The sequence below is a fragment of the Sciurus carolinensis genome, chromosome 4, assembly GCF_902686445.1.
Source record: "Sciurus carolinensis chromosome 4, mSciCar1.2, whole genome shotgun sequence".
NCBI classification, from domain to species: domain Eukaryota; kingdom Metazoa; phylum Chordata; class Mammalia; order Rodentia; family Sciuridae; genus Sciurus; species Sciurus carolinensis.
Genome location: NC_062216.1, coordinates 156,580,499 through 156,603,083, shown reverse-complemented (window position 1 = coordinate 156,603,083; position 22,585 = coordinate 156,580,499). Strand labels below are relative to the sequence as shown.

General features: G+C 33.2%; 1 protein-coding gene across 2 annotated transcripts in view; it reads right to left on the bottom strand.

The window, feature by feature from the left end:
* Window positions 1-846: 846 nt before the first annotated feature.
* Window positions 847-22,585, bottom strand: part of Gas2l3 (growth arrest specific 2 like 3) — a 39,587-nt gene continuing 17,848 nt past the window's right edge. For both annotated transcript variants that reach the window (XM_047551653.1, XM_047551654.1), the window contains exons 4-9: window positions 22,265-22,380; window positions 18,682-18,823; window positions 13,594-13,657; window positions 12,836-12,974; window positions 9,199-9,306; window positions 847-7,799 (exon numbers count right to left, since the gene is read on the bottom strand). In XM_047551653.1, the coding sequence (XP_047407609.1) occupies window positions 6,471-7,799; window positions 9,199-9,306; window positions 12,836-12,974; window positions 13,594-13,657; window positions 18,682-18,823; window positions 22,265-22,380 (1,898 nt within the window). In that variant the 3' untranslated portion in view covers window positions 847-6,470. The remainder of the gene's footprint in view (window positions 7,800-9,198; window positions 9,307-12,835; window positions 12,975-13,593; window positions 13,658-18,681; window positions 18,824-22,264; window positions 22,381-22,585) is intronic.

Below are 22,585 nucleotides of genomic sequence, written 5' to 3'. Positions count from 1 at the left end.
TGGAGGTTTTTTGGTTTTTTGTTTTTGGTACTGGGAATTGAACTCAGGGGCACTCAACCCCTGAGCCACATCCCCAGCCCTATTTTGTATTTTATTTAGAGACAGGGTCTCACTGAGTTGCTTAATACCTCATTGTTGCTGAGGCTGACTTTGAACTCACAATCTTCCTGCCTCAGGGGATTATAGGCATGCACCACTGTGCATGCACCAGCAGAGAGGTTTTTTATCCCATGAGTAAAATAAATCACAAAGAAAGAACTGAGTGGGGCACAAGCTAAAAGAACATCATACTTTTTTCTTAAACTACCTTAATGATGACTAATTTCCTTCAGGGTAACAACTGATCTTACCACTATACCCCTAGCATGGAGTGTATGAGTTGATGCTGAACATCAAGTACAAACTCAGAAAAACTGTTTGCTGAGTAAGCAAATTAATAAATTGGTAATTACTATATTGCGGCCAAGAAGACTGCTTTAGAATCAATCATAAACACAGGGAGCACAAGGAACTGGCTGGGCTAGACCCTATGCATTGAGGAACTGGCCACACCTGAGATGTCTCTCTCATCCCCCATGGGACAGCTTCCTCTACCGTTCTGACTTTTTGCTGCTACCCATTTGGTTTTAAAGAAGAAAAACTAACCGACTGTATAAACGAACTTCCTGGCCTGTTCTTCATCAGTTCAAAGTGAGAATGGAATTAGGCAGCAGCAGGGCACTTGCTAATCTAAGTCAATATATTGTGCTCTCAGTAGTTTATCACAACCCTGAAAATAAATCCTTTAGAATAAAAAGCATGGATGGTACATCAGGATGTTTCCAATTTTTTTTTATTTGTTCATTTTAGATACACATGACAGTAGAGTGTATTTTGATATTTTACATACATGGAGTATAACTTTTTCCTCTGCGTTACAACCTCTAGTATTAATGTACATGAGTGAACAAATCCATAACTTCAAGGCTTCTCTTATTAATGCCCTCTTTTCTTCTCCTCTCTGAAAATAAGCTTTTTCAAATTTTATCATGACATCTTCTCAGAAAAAAAAATCCGTGCACTGTAGGTGAGTAAACACAACTAAGCTAGAGGTTCACTTTACATGTACTAAGGGCTTATTTCTTTCCGTGAAAAGGTATTTCCTTCCCTCCTGACTTCCATAAACACTTAGGCACCATCTGAATATAGGAGATGAAGATGAAAGTCAGTGAAACAGTTTCCACTCAAGGTTTGGTGGGAGATGTGGATAAGCTAATATGTTATTCTAGTGTTAGAATATGTTATTCTAGAATCAAGGCAATGACAGAAAAAATGTAAGGCAGGAAGAAAGTACACTGGAGGCAGGAAGAAAGTACACTCCAGGTTTGGAGGATCCGGAAACTTTTAAGTGATATTTAAGCTGAGATACAAAGGATAACTGTGAGCTAGGTGATAAGATCCGGAGGAGGAGTGGGTAAAGTCAAAGGAACAGCACCTAGCTCCCATCTCCTGCTGGAATATCCTCTTAAGCCTCCAAACTATTATCTCTCTAAACTTGCCCTTTGAGTCTCATAGATTTCAAAGACTGTAATTCTCAGCAGGGTTGATTTTTATTTTTTAACCTGTAAGGAGTCCTGAAGCTTCATAAACTTCAAAAAATGCTTTTGCTGATGCTTGAGGTAAACAGAAAACTACTGCAAATAGCAGTTTGAAGACACTTGCCTCCAATTTATTTCAATGCTTGGAATTACAAAAAAATTGAAAATGTCATGTTCTACTCCTCTTTCAATATATACCACAGTTTGGTCTATTCTTCAACAATTATTTATTGGATTCCTGAACACAGCATGGTGCAATGAATTATTAAAGGGATCTACATAACATAACTTTGTATCACATTCTCAAGGCTGTGGGGAAATTTTAATTTATTCCCTTTGGAAAAAGTCTATGAAACTTGCTGGCTCAGAGGACAATCATTTTTAAACATTTTTTTTAAAGAGAAAGTTCTAAGGTCACCTGCATTATCTTTTACCAACATCTATTCTATTGCATTGTCATGAAATTTATTTTATTGTACTGTTCTAAGGATTGAGTGCAATTATTCATTGTTCCAAGAATAATCCATTAAACACTGTGAGGTGCTTTATGACTACCAAGTAAACTAAAAATATAAGTTCTTATGTTTTTAATTAATCTCTAAATCTTCACATTTACAATATTTAATAAAGGGTAATTTAAAAACAAATCAAGATTTTTCTAAGAAATAATTAAAAAATAGGAAATGATATTACAGGGGTTTTTTTTGGAAATGTCAAATAAATTCAATTTTCTGAATCACATTAACATGAAGAACAACTAAACAATTTATGGGAAAGTATAAGCAAAGTTACCAAGATTTAATTAATCAATTCCAGTAGGTATTTTTTGTGTTTACTGTCAGTCTCCTGAGGCTTAGTTTCTCCACTAATAAATAATTACTGAATACCTATTATGTGACAGGCATTAGTTTAGACCCTGGGAACTAAATCCTGCCTTCATGATGCTTATATTCAAACAAAGATAATATCTATGTCACTAAATTGAAAATTATCTTGGTATTCTTGTCGAAAATAACATAGCATCCTCCACACTAAGCAGGTATTACTAAACAATTTGAGTAGAGGCAGAAGCATTTCAACACTGCCACAGCTGACTACTGGATTCATTCATTTTATTTGCTCATTTCTATATAATAATTTGTGAAACAATTTAAGGTAATTTAAGAAAACTGGTAATTTTCAATAAAATGTATTTTATAAAAACCTAAGAGACTAGCCACAAGAGGCTAATTATAACAGATAACACTATGGAGACCATATCCTCTAACAGGTAGTGTGCTATCCCTGGCCAAAGGCAGAAAATTAGAACTATTATGTATTAACAGTTTATCAATGCAGTTGTTCAAAACAATTTACTTTCATCTCCACATGGACTACTTTAAAATAAATCAACATCTATATCATTTTCAATGACTATGGTATTTTATGGTTATACCAAGATTAATAATATGTTTATGATTAAATTGCTTATAATCTTTAAGATGTATTATTTCATCAGGATTATCTTTTGTTTTTCTACAAGAACAAAACAGTACATTTATTGTGTTACTGTGTAACAATTTAATAACATGAGTTTTTGTATTTTCAAATTTACTGGAAAATGCTTTAATATTTTCTAATATTCTCCCAAAATTTTATAAAATGAATTTAAATTTAAAATATTTATATTCACAAAAGGTTAGGAAAACATGAAAATTCTGTGTGAGTTGTGTTTTCTTCTTGGAAAAATGACAGGAAATACATATTAAATTAACTGCTTTTTATAATTGTTCTGGTTTTGAATATAGGAAAAAGATGACTATTTCCAGAATAGTTTCACTGTACAAAAGTGTGAAATTAGAACAGGCTTGGGAATTTTGAAATTTCCATTATCAGAAGACTTCTGTGAATACAATGCAAGTGTGACCTAAAGAATTTAACTTTAATACAATAAATTACTTCTATTATCTCAAAGATTATTAAATATGAGTCTGGTCTTTTTGCAGCAAACTTCTAGCAGATACAGGAATTTGGGGAACAAATACTGTTGCTTAATGGTGACACCTTATAAACTCCTAGGAACAATAAAACACATTCTACAGGTATAAAAAGGGCATTTTAAATAGCAAAAGAACTAAACTATTCTCAAATTATGAATGCTTCATGTAATGCAACTTCCCACATGAATCAAGTGATTAGAATGTATTCAGCATATATCAGAAAAAAGCAAATTGAGATCTTGTATTATGTTTAAATTTTAATACTTAAGAAAAACATAAATTAAAATCAAATACAAATATTGCAGGCACAAGAAAAGAATATATGTAAATCTGGAGTCCCATGGAGTCAGTAAATGAACCTAGATGTAAGAATATATCATAAAAATCTGTTACTGAGCTTTTTAAAGAAGTAACAGATACTAAGTCAGACCAAGATGAAAGGCAGGAAAAGGAACAGTAGTTTTTTCCTCAAATAATTCCTTATCCATTAAAAACTGTAGACTCAGTATGGAGAGGAAAGTTCAAATTCATCTAATTGTTTAAGGCATTTTGAAGATATTAGCTTTAAACACTTACTTGAAGCCCAAAAATATAAAAATAACCAGCATTTCATTTTCCTCTTAAGTTTTATATATTAGTCTTATTAACAAATTACAGCAAGAAAAAAACAAAAACTTATTTCATTTTTTCAAAGAAAGCACACATTGTTTCTTCTTCCAGGTTTTTAAGAAACTTAAGTTTAATACTCATTTATTAAATATTAAATACAAAAAGAACTTATAAAGTCTTGCACTAATATTAAGAAGAAATGGAAACTTCATTCCAACTTCAACAATATGAAAACCATTTTAAAAATTGTGAAAGTGATTAGAAACACAGTTCTCTAGAACTTCAAAATACATTTGAAGAAATTAGTTGTCTTTCAGGTATTATTTTCTCATTTATTTTGGAAAGGAAGGCTATATATAAGTATAAAATCATCCAACATAAATATAACTAGAGAAATTCCCCATTGCTGAAGAATATATTTATAAATTGATTTCCGATTTTTAAAATAAACAATTCTTTGGTTAATTCTGGAATTTGTGTCAGGTGCTCCTAGGATACTGTTATTTTTGATTCTTCTCAACACAAAAGTTAATGTTTACATGATTGTAAAACCTACTTGGTTCACAGACTGAACTGGTCATAATACTACTTACTCCCACCCACCACCCAGTTCTAAAAGAAGCATTGTCTGGCTTATGTGGGAAAAAATTCTGTGCAGGTAAAATTCTTACTCTTTGAAAAATGCATTAAATATTTCGTATTACTAAAAACATAAACTTTCTGGCGCTCTTGAACATTGACTTCACTCCCCAAGGATGTAAATATTATCTCTTTCAATGTCCAGAACAGAAGAACTAAACTAAATATTTGGTGGCTGTCTCTTTTAAGAAAATCATTAATTATTCCAAAAACTAACCTGACTTCTGTATTAACTGTGTTCCCCAGGCAAAAGGTTACTTATTTTTATAGAAAATTTTATTACGTTATAACCTATAGAATATTAGTAACCAATTTAAATACTTATTCTGTGATTGTACATTTGTGTAGACTATTTTGTTCTTAAGAAAATATATTTGAACTTAAAGCAATAGAGAAATACGAATCTCAATACTGAACATAAATGCTGTGATAATACTACAAAGTTATTAAAAATGCCCTTACAATTTTTCAAAGCATGTCAATAATTTTTAAATAGTCACACTCCTTAAATAAATTATTTACCACTATCACCTTGGGTGCCTGAGTCTATGCACTCATACAGAATCCGGGTAGTTTCTTGAAAGTATCTGCCTAGAGCACAAAGTGCAGCATACGTGCTGTACGCCGCAGTTTTATTAAAGAAAATTAACAGAATTGGAAGAATCTAATTAAAACTGGTTATGCTATCAAAAGAAATAACATTTGACAGAATTTGTATACAGCATCATTCTAAAATTCTTTTCATAAGATCTTTAGATGGTTAAAACATAATTCTGATGTTAAACATTATTTTAATGTAAAAATTCATATCTGCTTTCATAGGACATTACATTTAAAATATCTTCAATGATAAAAGCTAATAAATCCGTTTCTGCTGTAACATTGCACAACATCCATCTAAAATTATAAAGTATCTAAATTTTTACAGATGATGTATGTAAAATCTTATTTTTACTAAATTTGCTTATGTTTCAATAAGCTACTTTGTTTTAAACCAAAACTACTGGTAATAAAACATCATCACTAATATAAGCCAGGTTAAAAAAAATCAGTTACTTCTGATTTAGAAAATTTGAAAATATTTAAATAATAAGAATTCTACCTAACCCAGAGTAACGCCACACTTATCAGCAGCAGCCATTGGTACTTAGAATTACTGGATCAGGCAATCCTGATGAGGAAATTAAATTAGGTGCCTTTTGTAGGACAAGTGCTAAATCATTACTTTTTTACTAAACTATAAAAACTCCTTAATGTAAGCACAAGTAGTGCCATTAACAGGTATAAAACCTCCATATTTAAAACCCATTCAAAAATATAACAACTATAGTTATAATTCTAGTAGTGTTATTTGACTTTTACATTTCCCTTAAAGGGCAGACATTAACAAGATGCTGTGGTTTGAAAATTACATGTATGTCTATTAATAGTAAGAACCCTTTGGTGTATCTACAACCGTTTGCCTCAGAAGGATAGCTGCTGAATTCAGACATGTGACTTCTGATGAGCCCTCTCCTCATCCCAGCCTCCACCTCCATCCCCTATCTTCTTATATTTAATGTCCGCACCCATTTGGACAAACACAAACAGGAAAAACCTTAAGACTTGAATCTAACTCATTCATTCTGCTCCTTTCCCCTGATTTCTTAAAGTGACCCACATGTATTTATTTTCTAGGTTTTTTACTTCCAGTCATAACAAAATAATGGTCATCATCCTCCTTTTTCTTTGCAGTAGGTTTTTTCCCTCCACTATCTGTTCCCTTGTCAGATGAGAGTGGTTTCCTGGTTGAAGCTTGGGTTTTGCCACTCTTTGGAGGCCCTTTAGCTGAATACTGGCCCTTGGGGGCAGGGTGTGCTGACTTTGGTGTAGTTTGTGATTTGGCAGCAGACTGGGGAACACTCACAATGGACAGTGGGGTACGACCAGGAGACTTTGAGGAGCTGGATCCTGTCTTCTGGCATGTAGTTTTATTCTGAGGCTGCTTTTTGGCACCTGGAACTATATTCTTATCTTTCAATTCCTGTGCAGCCTTTGCAGGACAAACTGAGGATACAGAAACTGGTTGATTCAAATTCAAGGCAGATTTAAGTTTCTGTGCTGGGATTGCCCCCGCTTGTGGGCTTCCTTCAGACGCTTGAGACTGTGTTCCTAGACCTGTAGCTGTGGTTTTAGAAATGGGTTTTGCCATTTTTCTAGGAGACTGGAAAGGAGGAGAAGGTTTAGGCCTTACCTGTATATTTGCTTTTGGTAACTTTGGACACTTTGATGAACTTACAGGTGCAGTTGAGTGAAATAATGCATCACCCCTGGAAGAAATGTGATTTTGTTTCAAGTTCCTTGATTCAGTTTTTCCAGAACACTTATTTGGCAAATGCTTAGGCTCAAGCATATCTCTAGATTTCTGGCCTGGAAGAGCCTTGACCTTAAGAGTATTGGGGGATGTGACACATTTTCTCAGTGACTGAGATGCACAAGTTCCAGTTCTTGATAAAGGTGGTGAAGAAGTGTTTTTACCAACAGGACTTAAAGAAGTGAGGGAAGATGAAACATCATTTGAAGGAGCAAGTGGTTTCTTGGTTACACCCTTTGAAGACTTGAGCTTGAGATGAGAAGATGCTGCTGGAGAATCTGGAAATTTTGAACGGACTGACATGGAGCCTGTATTACCTTTTAATGAAGAAGCAGGCAGCAACACACCTGTTGGGTGTACCTGCTTTTCCTTGCTCCTTGGAATACCAACTGGTGTGCTAGGCTTTAAGTTTTGTTTCTGAAACATGTTAACTGCTGACAAAGGATTCATTTCAGGAAGCTGAGGTGTTCTGCTGGATGAATCAGGTACATTTTCATTAGAAACTCCTTTTTGGAATGCTAGAATTTTTTGTTCTAGTGTAGCAAACTGTAATGTTCGACACGGATCATATTTAAGCAAAAATCCTTGAAGAGTATCCCAGCCTCCGCCAACACGGACCATGACATGTTTTCCATGAAGCATCTGCCCCCCAAAGAAAGTGGAAATAAAGCAGTAAAACTGTGAAGTTTATAGTTACAATTTATTAGCAGTCACAATTTGTTATATCTATGATCTATGAAACTCAGTATTTGCCAACGGCTTCACTACAAATTGACAGTCTCTTTCTTATATTGTTAGTGTAATAAATTTAATAAGTCTTAAATTATGCGAACAACTAAAGTCCTACAATTTGTAATGAAAATATTTATATATTATTTACATGCTAAAAATCCAAATTATTAATATACAAAATTACAAGAGCAATACAAAAAAGAGTTGAAAGAGTGAGGGAAGAAGAGGGAGAGAAAGAGAAATGGTGACTTAAAGGAAAAAAATGCCATATTAAAGAAAAAATAATTAGGGAAAAATGATAAAAATAACTAAATCTTGTACTTTATAATTTAAAAAACCATTTTCATATATCAGTTTAATCTTCAAAATACTTGGATTTAATTTATTACTATTTCTTCTTTGCAGATAAGAAAATTATGGCTTTGAGACATTAAAGAACTGACCTCAAATGCACTAGGGTTGCCAGCCCCTAACCCAAATGGCACTTTAGAGGGGATAAGACAAACTCTGGTTCTGACAGTATAGCCCAGACTGAATTTCAGGTCCCTGTGCACTCAGCTGGTAAATCTGCAAAACTGCATAAGACTAACCACAAGTTTTAACTCTAAGTCCCATCCTCTGTGCACCATTCACTATATCATATTGCCTTTTAAAAGGAAGTTAATTAAAAGATAGAATGAGGGCAGGGCATGTGGTTCAGTAGTACAGCACTTGCCTAGCATGCCCCAGGTTCAATCCCCAGCACCACAAAAATAAATAAATAAAATTGCAGTTTAAAAAAAAAAGAAAGTACATGAGGGTGTTTCTGTGTGAGAGGACAGTGGATGGAAATGTAGTGAAAATACATGAAAGAGAAGAAAATAGGGATGATTATATTTTTAAATTTTTTGTATTCATAAATCAGCTCTTGTATCAGTAGTAGAAAAAATGCTAACCAGGTGAAATTTCAATCTGTTAAGCAGCAAAGGGGACAAGCAATCAATTGCGGATGGGACAAAGAAAGGCAATGAACATGTATATCAACATACTGATATGCATACTGATGCTGTGTCAATAAGAAAAAGATTCTATGCTTAAGGCCCAACACAAGTATCATTACAAACTATAGTGTTTCTGCTTTCTTTTCTTACTATGAATAATTAATCTTATTAGACATGTTTCATTTTGTGGTGATAAAATTCTTCCATTAATAGCACCCTTTATTCCAACTTTTTTAAAAGTAAAAGATGGACAAAGGAGGTTGGTAAAGCAATAAAATCAATTCTAAAACACAATCTCTGTGTTTATAGACTGTAAGTAGTAGACTTACCCTTATGAAGAGTATTTTATCCCCTAGTCGATATCGTCCTTCGGATAAGTACTCAATAGAAAATCGATGAGAACAACTACAAGGAGGGTCTTCAGCAATATGTTTAACCTAAGATTAAAAACATGTAACAAAATTTGGTGCTAGTTACACAAAATATTTTGTTTAAAGTTAAAATGCAATGTTATTTGATAGGAAGATAAATCACAAAGATAAACGTTTAACTATATAATATCTCTTCTCCTTTACTTGTTAACAAATACTGAGATTAGACATTGCCAATCTAACACAAAACCAGCAGTGATGGAGTCTAGGCCTCCCTCTCTCTCTGCCCAAGTAGTCAGTCAGGCTTTCAGTGTGCTCACGACACCTGAAGAAGTTCTGCAAATGTGGTACAGTGAGGTCAAGTCAAAACACATTTGCTGAGTTTGAGGAAATACATGAGACAGTTATTAAGCTTGACTTGTGGAATTAAGCTTTTGTGTCAAATCAAAAACTGGCCAGATAAAGGCTAAGGAGGAATTTAACTTCTCCCTTAATATTGTGCTAAACTAAGATTTATTCAAAGTTATTATTAAAATGCACAAGGACATATTCATATCTATTCACCCATGACTAGGTAAGATCCTTAAAAGTTTCAATTTAAGAAGCAGTCTTCTGAAAGTGTTTATTCTTTCAATAGTCTGCGAAGGAGAAAGGAGTCAAGGGAAAACTCTACTTCTATACCTCAAGAATTTTTTTTTTATCTCAGTAAATAAAAAACAAAAATGGTAGACCCATAGAAAATATAAAAATAAATTCAACAATTCTATATTTAAGCTGGGTACACACCTATAATTCCAGTTACTCAGAGGCTGAGCATGAAAGATAGCAAGTTTGAGACCAGCCAGGGTGACTTAATGAGACCCTGAGTCCACACAAAAAATAGAAAAGGGCTAGGGTGCAGCTCAGTAGCACAGTGCCCCTGGATTCAATTCCTAGTACAGGGGAGCAGGGGAGATTAAAATAAAATGTGGAAATTAAAATGAATTGATTAAATGAAGATTTTTCTAAAAAATATCTTTTGACTGAGAAAATGTCACATATCTGCCACTATCAAAAATATCTGACTTTTCCCTAAAATTACATTTTGAAAAAACAAGGTCATGAATATTTTTCTCAATTACTTGTCATATAGAAGATATCTAAACAAATATATTTAATTGAACTTTGGTATGATGTTGAAAACAATTCTCTTCAGGTAGGCTCAATTTAGCTGAACACTATATCTGATTGCATTAATTATCTGTCCAAAGTCACATATTTATAAGTGAACAATGAAAATAATCATATAGCACATATGTAAGGAAATGTGTTCATTTGTAGTTTTCATGACAAGAATGTTGATCTCAGAAGTCACTTATTTCCCTTGTTTAAAATATCCAAAAAACCACTGAGCAGTACAATATTGCTAGTGCTAGCCATCAGCACTTACCCATAAGCTCAAAAAGGCTCTGACCCTAAAAGAAATAAGAACTGTGGATAAGAAGTGTTTTCTTCTGGTCTTATTTATTGCATAATTAACATTAGAACACTAAAGGAAATAGCCAAAGAAATTAAAATCATCTCCAATGATACTGCATTACTATTATTTTCATTCTCCCTGTTTCTCTAAGGTTTGTTCATATACACATATTTTTCACAAAATAAACATTTTTGTTGCCACATAGCTGTCATAATGACCACATAAAACTATTATTCTTCTAAGATAATGAATCCTAAAATTTACCAAGTCATTGCCCCATTGGAAGGTTTCTATATTGCTATATATAAATAATGCAATAAGCATTTTCATTTGTTTTTCCTGTTTTCAATTATAATAAAAATGGAAAAGGAATATTTGTGTAACTCATGATATCTGTCAATTTGTTTTTTTAAAGTATGCAACACTTTCCCTTGCTAATAGCAGTCCTTAAGTATAGTTTCACCAGAATTTACTGGTACCGTTTTTTGGGGCTTTGGGGTTTTTTTTCCCCCTGCAGCACTGGGATCAAACTCAGTGTCTCACATATGCCAGGCAAGCACTCTAAAACTGAGTTGTATCCCTGGTCCAAGTTTCATAATTTTTAAAAATTTTGCTATGAGGCAAATGGTTTTTCACAGCTATTTTAATCTGATTTCCTTGATTATCAGCAAGTTTTGACATTGTACTTTCTGCTTGTATGACCCCAGTCCTTGCCCATTTGCCTACTAAAAATTTCATGGTCATTATGTAATAGGGAAATTAACATATTGTATATCCCATTTAATAAGTATACTTTCCTGATAGTTCCTTTATATTTAATTATTGTTTTTAAGGTTATATAAAATTTAAAATAAATTTTATTTTTCACCTGCTATATTACTTCTGCTTCCCATAGCGATTATTTACAGTCACCAAATGTATCAATAAGATAATGTAGGTAAATATATTTTGACCTGATAAAGGGATGACTGACATAATATTAAAATGTCTTGCAATGCTATCTGAATGTTTTATTACTGACTTTATTATATTAAAAAAATCAATCAAGCGATACTTTCCTAAAAGTTTATTAGTAATGACTTATTTAAAAGAATTTTGAACATTAAGCATTTATATAACTTTAGATTACATATAGGGAAATGGGAGGTATGAAAAATGGTGGAATGAGACAGACATCATTACTCTATGTACATGTATGATTACACGAATAGTATGAATCTACAATGTGTACAACCATAGAAACAAAAAGTTGTACCCCACTTGTGTACAATGAATCAAAATGCAGTCTGTAAAAATAAAAAATAATTTTTAAAAATGCTATAAACTTTTGAATTATTCTAAAGAAATCAGTGGAAACATCTGATATTTGGTTTACCTCTATCACTTACACAGTAATCATTGCAGAAGATCCACAGCCTAAAGAATGCAATTCTATTAACTTCTACAGAATGAACAAGTAAAGTTAAGAAAATCTTCCAGTTGTAACCCATCATCTAACAAATATGTACAGACTGTATCGGGGGGAATATTTTTTAAAAATCTCAATTTTCCATTACAATTTTTCTTCCTCTTGTATTGTCCAAGTATCAGCGTACCATCTACTTCACCTTGGAAATCACCTTAGATTTTCTCCTTCCCCCCAATCAGTCACTAATTCCTGTCAGTTCTACCTCCTAAATATGGCTTATAATTGTTCCTTTGGCTCCATCCCCATTAATGCTGCTCAAATTCAAGTTCCCAACATCTTGTGCTTGAATTATTACCATAAAACCAACTTAACCTCTATATGACCATGAGAGTAATCCTTATCACTTGTGAGATTATACTTCCACCATATTAAAAAAAAAAAAGAGTCAGTGAATTTTTGTGGCCTATAGTACCCTTCATGATAGGTTTTAGGCTATTTCCCCACAGTTCCTCAATTACACATCCATTCCTCATCATAAGCAAGAAATGAAAAATCACCTCTAAGGTAAAGTATCCCGAACTCATTAGAGAGTGGGGATTAATAATTGGTATGTATTCTGAAAAAGAAATATTTTCTTTTAAACACAACATAACAGGTGGCAGTATGAAGAGCATAAAACCATGAGACTTCAGGTATGATAGTCAAAAGAAAATACAGCAATTACTTACAGCTTCATGTAGCTCTTCATGCTGACAGCATGATTTTGGAATGCTGATAGAATCTTCAGGTCCAGAGGTATTAAGCAAGGTCTCTTCTAACTCAATTTCTTTCTCAAGTTTTACTAAGACTGGTGGCTCAACCCCATATCTGAAAATAAGCCAGAAAATCTGATCATTCAAGCAAAAGTGGCCCAAGAACTTCCCTGCATATCAAGATAAATTGCCTTTTATTTGTAGAGCAAAGATGGTATGATTCTCTTCTACCAATTGTTTTACTGGAACATCTGAAATGCCTTTTTAATGTATTACAGATTACCAAAAATTCGTCATTGCATATATTTGGAAACTGTAATTCTCAATATTCTTCCTGGGATCCTAAATATTGACTTTAAAATCAGCCAGAGAGTAAAGAAGGTCTGGGAGACACCAAGCCTCAGCCTTCAGATCTGTATTCAGAAAGCTTGCTTTGCCTTGTAGTGCTTTAGGATTACGTGCTCTTGTCCTATTCCTAATCTAAACATTTTAAGTAACCACTTTCACAATTTAATATTAAATGAAGCAAGATACATGAAGGAACAAATGTTGACACATGCTCATGCAAATAGAACAAATAAAGACACAAAAATAAAGATAAAATAGAAAATTAGGTTACTTTAATCTATCGAGAATCACTTTCTTTCACTTTAGAAAATAATGTTCTAAGCTAAAGTTAAGTAGCTTAAAAGAGCTTATGACATTGAAATTCTGAAATGTTGTGAAATACAGACCTCGACACGATGCGGCCGATTTCAAGAAGACAAAGATATACCTGTCTTGGATCTTTGTGTAAAACTGTGGGAAAATAAAAACACATTTTAAGGAGGAGAATTCAATAGAGAGAAAGAATTTTTCAACATGGAAGAGAGAAAAAGAGAAGACAATGGAGACGGTGGGTTTACTTGTTTGGAGAAGCCTTAGAAAAGACATTTTCCTTTTCTCCATATACTGTTATTTAGAATTATTTCTAAAAACTAGCTAAAAAGAAGAGGATGAACATTTACCATGGATCCTTATTTCTATAGCATTATAGGTTTCAAAAACTAAGGGCTTAGTAATAATACACTATTTGTATTTCAGATCTCTCAATAGAAGATACTGTTAGAAGAGATACCACCTCAATTTTACTCTAACAATCTTTGACTATGAGCACTTCCCAACCTATTTTATGATGCCCACATGAGCCTGATACTAAAGCCAGAAACCATATGAGGACATCACACACAAAACAAAACAAAAACACAAACAAACAAACCCACTCCTTATGAGTACAGATGCAAAAATCCAGCAACATATAAAAAGGATGATCAACTGGGATTTATGCCAGAAATGCAAAGTTAGATCAACATATGAAAATCAACAAATGTAATATACCATTAATAAAGGGAGAAAAAACACAGAAAAAAGAACTTGAAAAAACTCTAATACACTGTCACAAAAAGATTCAGCAAACTAGGAATAGAACTTTCTGAACTGATAAAAGGCATTCATGAAAAACCTATAGCCAACATCACTCTTACATTTAAAATATTAAAAGTGCTCCTCCCAAGACCAAGGAAAAGATAAGAATACTCACTCTTAACTACTTCTGTGTATTGTACTGCAGGTTCTAGCTACAGTGTTTGGACAAGGAAAGTAAAAGGCATCCAGATTGGAAAAGAAGGAAAACTGTCTCTATTTACAGATGACATAATCCTATGCACAGAAAACCATCAATAGTCTACCAAAGAAAACTATTAAAGATTAAAGATAATAAACAAGTTTAGCAATGTTGCAGGATATGAAATCAATACACAAAAATATTTATATACACCAGAAGTTAACAATCTGAAAATGAACTTATGAAAATATTCCAAAACAGTTCCAAAAAGAATAAACTACTTAAAACAAATTTAACCAAAGAGAATAAAACTATATACATAAATATAAAGACATTCTATGTTCTTGACTTGGAAGACAATATTGTTAAGACGGCAACATTCCCCAAATGAACCGACAGATTCAATGTAGTCCCTATAAAAATTCCATTAGCCTTTTCTTCCAGAAATAGACAAACTGATGATAAAATTAACATGAAATTGTCAGGGGCACGAAACACTAAAACCAATCTTGAAAAATAAGAACAAAGTTGGAGGACTCAAACTTCTCAATTTCAAAACTTATAAGCTACAAAAATCAAGTCAATATATTGTTGGCATAAGGATAAACATATAGAACAATAGAATGGGGCATTCAGAAATAAGTCCATACCTTTATGCTCAATTATTTTCAACAAGAATACCAAGATAATTCAACAAGTCTTTTCAAAGTCTTTTCAATAAATGGCCTTGGAACAAATGGATATCCACATGCAAAAAATGAATTTGAACCTCTACCTCAGACCACATAGAAGAATTAGCTAAAAATGGATCTGAGACCTAAATGTTAAGAGCTAAAACTATAAAACTCTTAAAAGGAAACATAAAGTAAGAATCTACCTGATTCTTTCATTAGGCAATGGTTTTTAGATATGAAACCAAAAGTACAAGCAAACAAAAAGAAGATTAATTAAACTTGAAAAGTTTAAATTTTTATGCATCCAAGGATATTATTAAGAAACTGAGGGGCTGGGGCTGTGGCTCAGTGGTAGAGCACTTGCCTGGCATGCGAGAGGTACTGGGTTTGATCCTTGGCACCATATATAAATAAATTAATTAATTAAATAAAGGTATTATGTTCATCTACAACTAAAAAATTTTTTTTAATTAAAAAAAAAAAAAGAAACTGGGAAAAAAAACCCAAAGAATGGGAGAACATATTTGCAAAATTCTATCTAATAAGGGTCAATTATCTAGAATATACCTGCAAGTCAACAAAAAAGATAAATGATCCAACTGGAAAAAAGATGAGCAAAGGTTTTGAATAGACATTTCTCCAAAGAAGATATACAAATGGCCAACTAGCAAATGAAAAGATGCTGAATGTCATTAGGAAAATGCAAATTCAGACTATAGTAAAATATCACTTCATACCCCAGGATATTAATAAGAAAAACAAACAAACAAATAAACAATAACATGTGGAGAGACTGGCAGGATGTGGAGAGATTGGAACACTTGTGCATTGTTGGTGGGAATGGGAAATGGTATAGCCACTGTGAAAACAATTCAGTGTTTCCTCAAAAAGAAAAATATAGAATTACCATATGACACAGCAATTCCACTCTTAGGATATGTACCTGAGAGAATTAAAAACATACATTCACTCAAAAATTTGTAAATAAATGTTCATAAGCAGCATTATTCACAATAGCCAAAAAATGAAAATAATCCAAATGTCCATCTGAATGGATAAAAATAAGAAATATGGTATATCTATACAGTGGAATATTATTCAGTCATAAGAAGGAATTTTTTTTTTTTTTTTTTTTGCAGTGTTGGGGATAGAACCTAGGGCCTTGTGCTTGCTAGGCTCCACCAACTGAGCTATATCTCCAGCCCTTGGAATAATTTTATGAGATATAAAATGAATGAAACATCATGCTAAGTGAAAGGACCGAGACATAAAAGGCCATATACTGTACCATTCTATTTATGAAATGTCCAGAACATATAAATCCACAGGAAGCAGGATTAGTGGTTGCCAAAGCATAAGGGAGGAAAGTAATTGAGACTAATTATTAGTAGGCATGGGCTTGCTTTTTGAGGTGATAGAAATGTTCTGGAATTAGGTAGTGACAATGATTGATTGCACATTATGAAAATACTGAAAACCACTTAACTATACATTTTTAAATTATGAATTTTATGTTATGTGAGGCATATCTTCATTTTTAAACACTATTTTTAAAAGAACCCAATACACTTAAAAATGGTTAGGATAGTAAACCTTTTTACTTGTCTTTTAACAAAATTTTTAAAAATAAGTTTTAGACAGAATTGGTGGGTCATGCCTGTAATTCTAGCAACTTAAGGGGCTGAGGCAAGAGGATTGTAAACTCAAGGCCATTCTGAGCAACTTAGTGAGACCCTATCTCAAAGTGAAAAACAGAAAGGGCTGGGGATGCAGCTCGGTGGTGAAGCACATGTGTGTGCGCACACACACACATACACACACACACACACACACACACACACATTTAAAGAATCATAAATGGAGATACTGTTTATAAAAATAAAGTCCTGATCATAAAATTCATGCTAAATGTATCAATATAATAATTGTAAATCATCTTTCTGTTCTGGTCCTTAAGAGTTAGAAACTCCGGGAAACTTCTAAATTTGAATCTAATACTGTATAAGGTGTGGTGAGTTTTATGTACACTTATCCCTTCTATAGAAATGGCATTGGCTCTTTGATTTCTGAATAGCATCTACTACATACCCAAAGCATGAAAATCAATAAAAAGGTCTATATTTGAATTTAAAATTCATACCAACAAATGAATTTATCCTAAATTATTTTAACACTGTTTTTCCAAACTTAGAATTACCTAAAAAGAGCATTTGTTTCTAAAAATTGCTTTGAGTTACTAGCAAAATATAAACACTTAAGAGGCTCATTGCTGAGGCCTTTGGTGAGTAAAAACACTAGCTCATCAGTTCAATGCCTAGAACTGAATTACTGGTATTGACAGTGCATTATGTAGTCCTACACTGACCTTCAGGATAATCAGAGATGTTTTTCACTGATAATGAAAAATACACAACAATCTTATATTCTTTCAGAGCCAGAAAACTGGAAACTAGAGAATGCAAAGAATTTCCTTTTCCCTTTGATTTCTAGAAGCTGGATGTGCCATCAAATCAACTACATTGTTAGTAGTGACCAGCATTCCTGAACTAAAAACAGGGTGCATATGAGGGGTGAAAGAATAACCCATTGCACTTTATTCTACCCTAGATAGGAGTATCCAGAGACATACCAAACAGGTAGCAGCTCATCCTGAGTGTGGGCGATAAGGGTGTGCACTGTCAGTAGTGAATTTAAAGACTATAGCAAAATCAATTAAAAGTCAGTTTGCCTTTTATTACCACCACAAAACCAGAAATAGTAAACAATCTCTGTGACAAAACTCTTCCCTATCAGGGAAGATTTCCACTGTGCCCACTCCTAATATGCTACTGCTCACATCACAGCATTACAAATTCTATTTATGTACTATACACATACACACATATACATACACATATATAAATATTTTGAAGTATACGTGTATATGTGTGTGTGTGTGTGTGTGTGTGTGTGTATAGTCTAAAAGCAGCTACCACTTTAATAACCACACAGATGCTTCTGTTGACTTAAAGGAAATGAGAAAATAATGTCAATAGTTCTTCAATAGAGCATGACTTTTCAAAAATGAATCATCAAAAACATGAATCCATTTGGATAATCAAGTTGGTAGCGGTTGTTTACAAGGCAAATCTAAACACTATAAGCACACACCATTTGGCTTTTTGTTATTCTATAATTATCTGATTAAACAGAAAATTACTAGTAACAGATTTGGTAGAGTAAATCTTGATGAAAAAATTAATTAGTAAAACATTAGTCCAGAACTTTCCCATAACCAACTCATCAAGTAAAATATTGTTAGGGTATTCTAGATTTATAAAATCTTAACTGTAAATGAAAAGCTTACAGTATTTGATTTAATATATGATGCTTTAATTATTTAACAAAAAGTAAAAACTTTTCTAAGAAACTGAGACATGGCATTATAAGTCATTATTTGGAAAGATGCTATTTTGAATCCTTATGTGGTAAGAAAAATTAGAAGTGAGGGATACAAAAATATCCTAACAAACATTAAAGACTATATTGATAGCAACACCACTTACCTAAACCTTCAGATTCAAAGAGGTAAGTGTCATCAACCCCAATGTCCCTACACCAGTGAAGGAAATTGGCAGTATTGTCTCTGGCAAAGAATGAACCTGAAGCAGCATCTTTCTTACAAGGCACTTTTCTCATTGGAAAATTCTGGAAAAGATATAAGGATAACTTTTAAATGCATCAAGATCTTTTATTTTTTAATTATTTTTATTGTAAACAAATAGGATACATCTTGTTTCTCTGTTTGTACATGAAGTAGAGGCATACCATTTATGTAATCATACATTTACCTAGGGTAATAGTTTTTGATTCATTCTGTTATTTTTTCCCTTCCCCCACCCCTCCCACCCCTTTTCCCTCTATACAGTCCCTCCTTCCTCCATTCTTACTCCCCTCTCATCCCGCTTATGTATCATCATCCGCTTATCAGCGAGATCATTTGTCCTTTGGTTTTTTGAGATTGGCTTATCTCACTTAGCATGATATTCTCCAATTTCATCCATTTGCCTGCAAATATCATAATTTTATTCTTCTTTATGGCTAAGTAATATTCCATTGTGTGTGTGTGTGTATATATATATATATACATATATATATATATATATATATATATATATATCACAGTTTCTTTATCCATTCATCAATTGAAGGGCATCTAGGTTGGTTTCACAATCTGGCTATTGTGAATTGAGCAGCTATAAACACTGATGTGGCTGTATCTCTGTAGTATGCTGAATTTAAGTCCTTTGGGTATAGGCCAAGGAGTGGGATAGCTGGGTTAAATGGTGGTTCTATTCCAAGTTTTCTAAGGAATCTCCACACTGCTTTCCAGAGTGGCTGCACTGATTTGCAGCCCCACCAGCAATGTATGAGTGTTCCTTTTTCCCCACATCCTCGCCAATAGCTATTGTTGTCTGTGGATCTTTAATTAAACGTTCATTTTAATATTAAAAAGTAAATGTTCATTGCTTTGAATTTAACTAAAAACTACACAACTTCATAGGGAAAATATCTTTTAAAATGATTTTATTTCACTTTTAGTAAATTCAGGAAATGATTCCTTGGAAAATAAAATGGTCAAAATTATCAGTAGGATCAAACTTCTTTAATCTCTCTTTTTAAAAAATGACACAAGATCCTTAGTTAAAATTAAGAAGGAAAGTCTGATAATTCCAAAGTATTATCTCTCCACACTAAATTCAATATAAATACAAAATCATGGCTATATTCAAAATTAACATACTCATTTTAGTTTACTTCCTTTCATGGAGATTCATGAAATCAGTCCTGAGTGTCTCAAGGAGACTATTAAAAAAGGAAGTAGTTGGGCTGGGGTTGTGGCTCAGTGGTAGAGTTCTTGCCTAGCATGTGAGTCACTGGATTCCATTCTCAGCACCACAAATAAAAAAATAATGTCCAATGACAACTAATATAGACTTTTTTTAAAAAAGGAAGTAGCTGTCCATTCTTAATTCAGGTTCTTTTAAAAATTGACATTCTAAATTCCACAAAATCCTATTTTTTTTTACTATCAGGTGCAAGAATATTTATTTAGATAATCCTGCTGAAGGTGGGATGCAGGTGGGGGGAGTTACCTTGCTTTTGTTTAAATTTCTACTTGAGAAAACAATTCATGAATATGATTTTTTAATGTAAAAGTACGGTATGTACCTCTGCCTCTTACTTCTCCCTCCCTAGAGATAGCCACTCTGACCAGTTCCTTTTATGTCCTCCCTGTTGCTATTATTTCTCAAAGCTAAAAAGGCCTGTGAGGCTTTTTTTAAAATGGATACAAAATATCTAATCATTATTAAAAATAGACAGTACAATACAAAGTTGGGTAGTACCACTAAAATTTTCTCCCCAAATTTTGCTAGGACATCTCTAGGCACAGCTATTTATGCAGCTGTACCTACATAACGTCACATAAAGATGCTACTCTGCAATTTGGTGTGTATGTGCACATGACCTCTTACAGGTTGTAGGAATCTTTAAGGGTTGAAAATAATAGATTTAAATAAACATTTCTAATACATGTATAATATTCTAATGTGTTTAAGAACCTTAATTAATTTTACCATCTTTTCTATTGAAGAGCATTTAGGTTGTTCCTAATTTTTTTGTACTATCATTTTTGTGAATTTGTGATTTTCTTAGAATAAATTCCAAGAAGCAAATAATTATATACTGAAGGATAAGCTTTAATCACAATATTTTCTATATATGTATGCATGTCTTGTTCACTGTCCTCTGAAACAGTGATACCACTTTATATTTCCACTTACAGTATATTAGTGTCCAGACCCAAAACTCTTAAAAACACCTACATCAGATGAAAAGGAAATCTCATCTATTTCAAATCATGACCTAAGGGTCAATGACAGAAATTTTTATTTAAAACTATTATTCATTCAATCTTTAAAGAATTTGCTACCAAGACAGTATACAGAGACTATAAAGATAATAATAATGAAATAATGATGACAATGATGGTAGCTACCGGTATGCAAGGAACCATCACAAGCTCTTTTCTCACTTAATCCTTATAAACATTTTGTTGTGTAAGGAAGTACCCTATAAGGAAAGTATGATCATTTATCTTAAGAAGAGTTGGCACCAGGCATGGTGGCATATGCCTACAATCTCAGCAGCTCAGGAGGCTGAGGTAGGAGGATTGAGAGTTCAAAGCCAGTCTCAGCAAAAGCAAAGCACTAAGCAACTCAGTGAGACCCTGTCTCTAAATCAAATACAAAATAGGGCTGGAGATGTGGCTCAGTGGTCAAGTGCCCCTGAGTTCAATCTCCAGTATCCCACCCACCCCCACCCCCCAAAAAAAAGAAGATTTGGCTACTGGATATCCACAATGCATCAAGCACTATGCTAAATACTATCTGTGTATATTATCTCATTTAATTTCAATGAATGCTCTCTGTTGTGGTTTAGATATTAGGTATCCCCCAAAAGCTCATTTGTGAGACAATCCAAGAAAGTTGAGAGGTGAAATAATTGGGTTATGACAGCCTTGACCCTATCAGTGCATTAATCCCCTTATAGGGATTAACTAAGTGGTAACTATAGGTAGACAAGGTATGGCTGGAGGAGGTGAGTCATTGGGGGTGTGCCTTTGGAGTTTATATTTTGTCCTTGTTGTGCACTGCTCTGTCTCTCTGCTTCCATGAACCACATCCCCAGCTATTTTCCTCTGCCACACTCTTCCACCATGATGTTCTGCCTTGTCTCAGACTCTGAGGAATGAAGCCAGCTGTCCACTGAGCCCTCTGAAATCATGAGCCCCCAAGTGAACTTTTCTTTCTCTAAAATTGTTCTCATGAGGTCTTTTGGTTATAGCAGAAGGAAAAACAAAACTGATAAAAATAATCACAAATAAATTCCACAGGGCAAATGTTAATATCTCCATTTCACAGATAACATCTTTTCATATGTTTAAAAAGTCTAAGTTTTTCAAGATCTCATAGCCAGTTGTGGGATAGAAGTTTACAACCTTTTAAAGATGACAAGAAATATACATGAACAAATTAAATTATACCAACCAAGATATAATATCACCACTATCAAACATTCACTTACCCCTGGTTCTTCAGCATTGCATGTCTTCACCATATTTTGAAGAACATCAATCAATTGGCATAAGAGCACTCCATTATCAAGTTCTTCCAATAGTCTTTCTGCCTTAACTTCAATATCTAAAACCAAATTTCAAAGTTAAGGTTCTTCTAGAAACAGTAAATTCAAATAAGATGGTTAAAATTTAATTAAATAAAATCAGATTACAGCTAAAAAAAACAAACAAATATCTGATCAAACTCCAAGTATACCCTCTTAGAAGAATAGTTAAAACAAATAATGTCAAGTTAAATGAAAGGCAACTGAAATAAAAATATCTGTGAT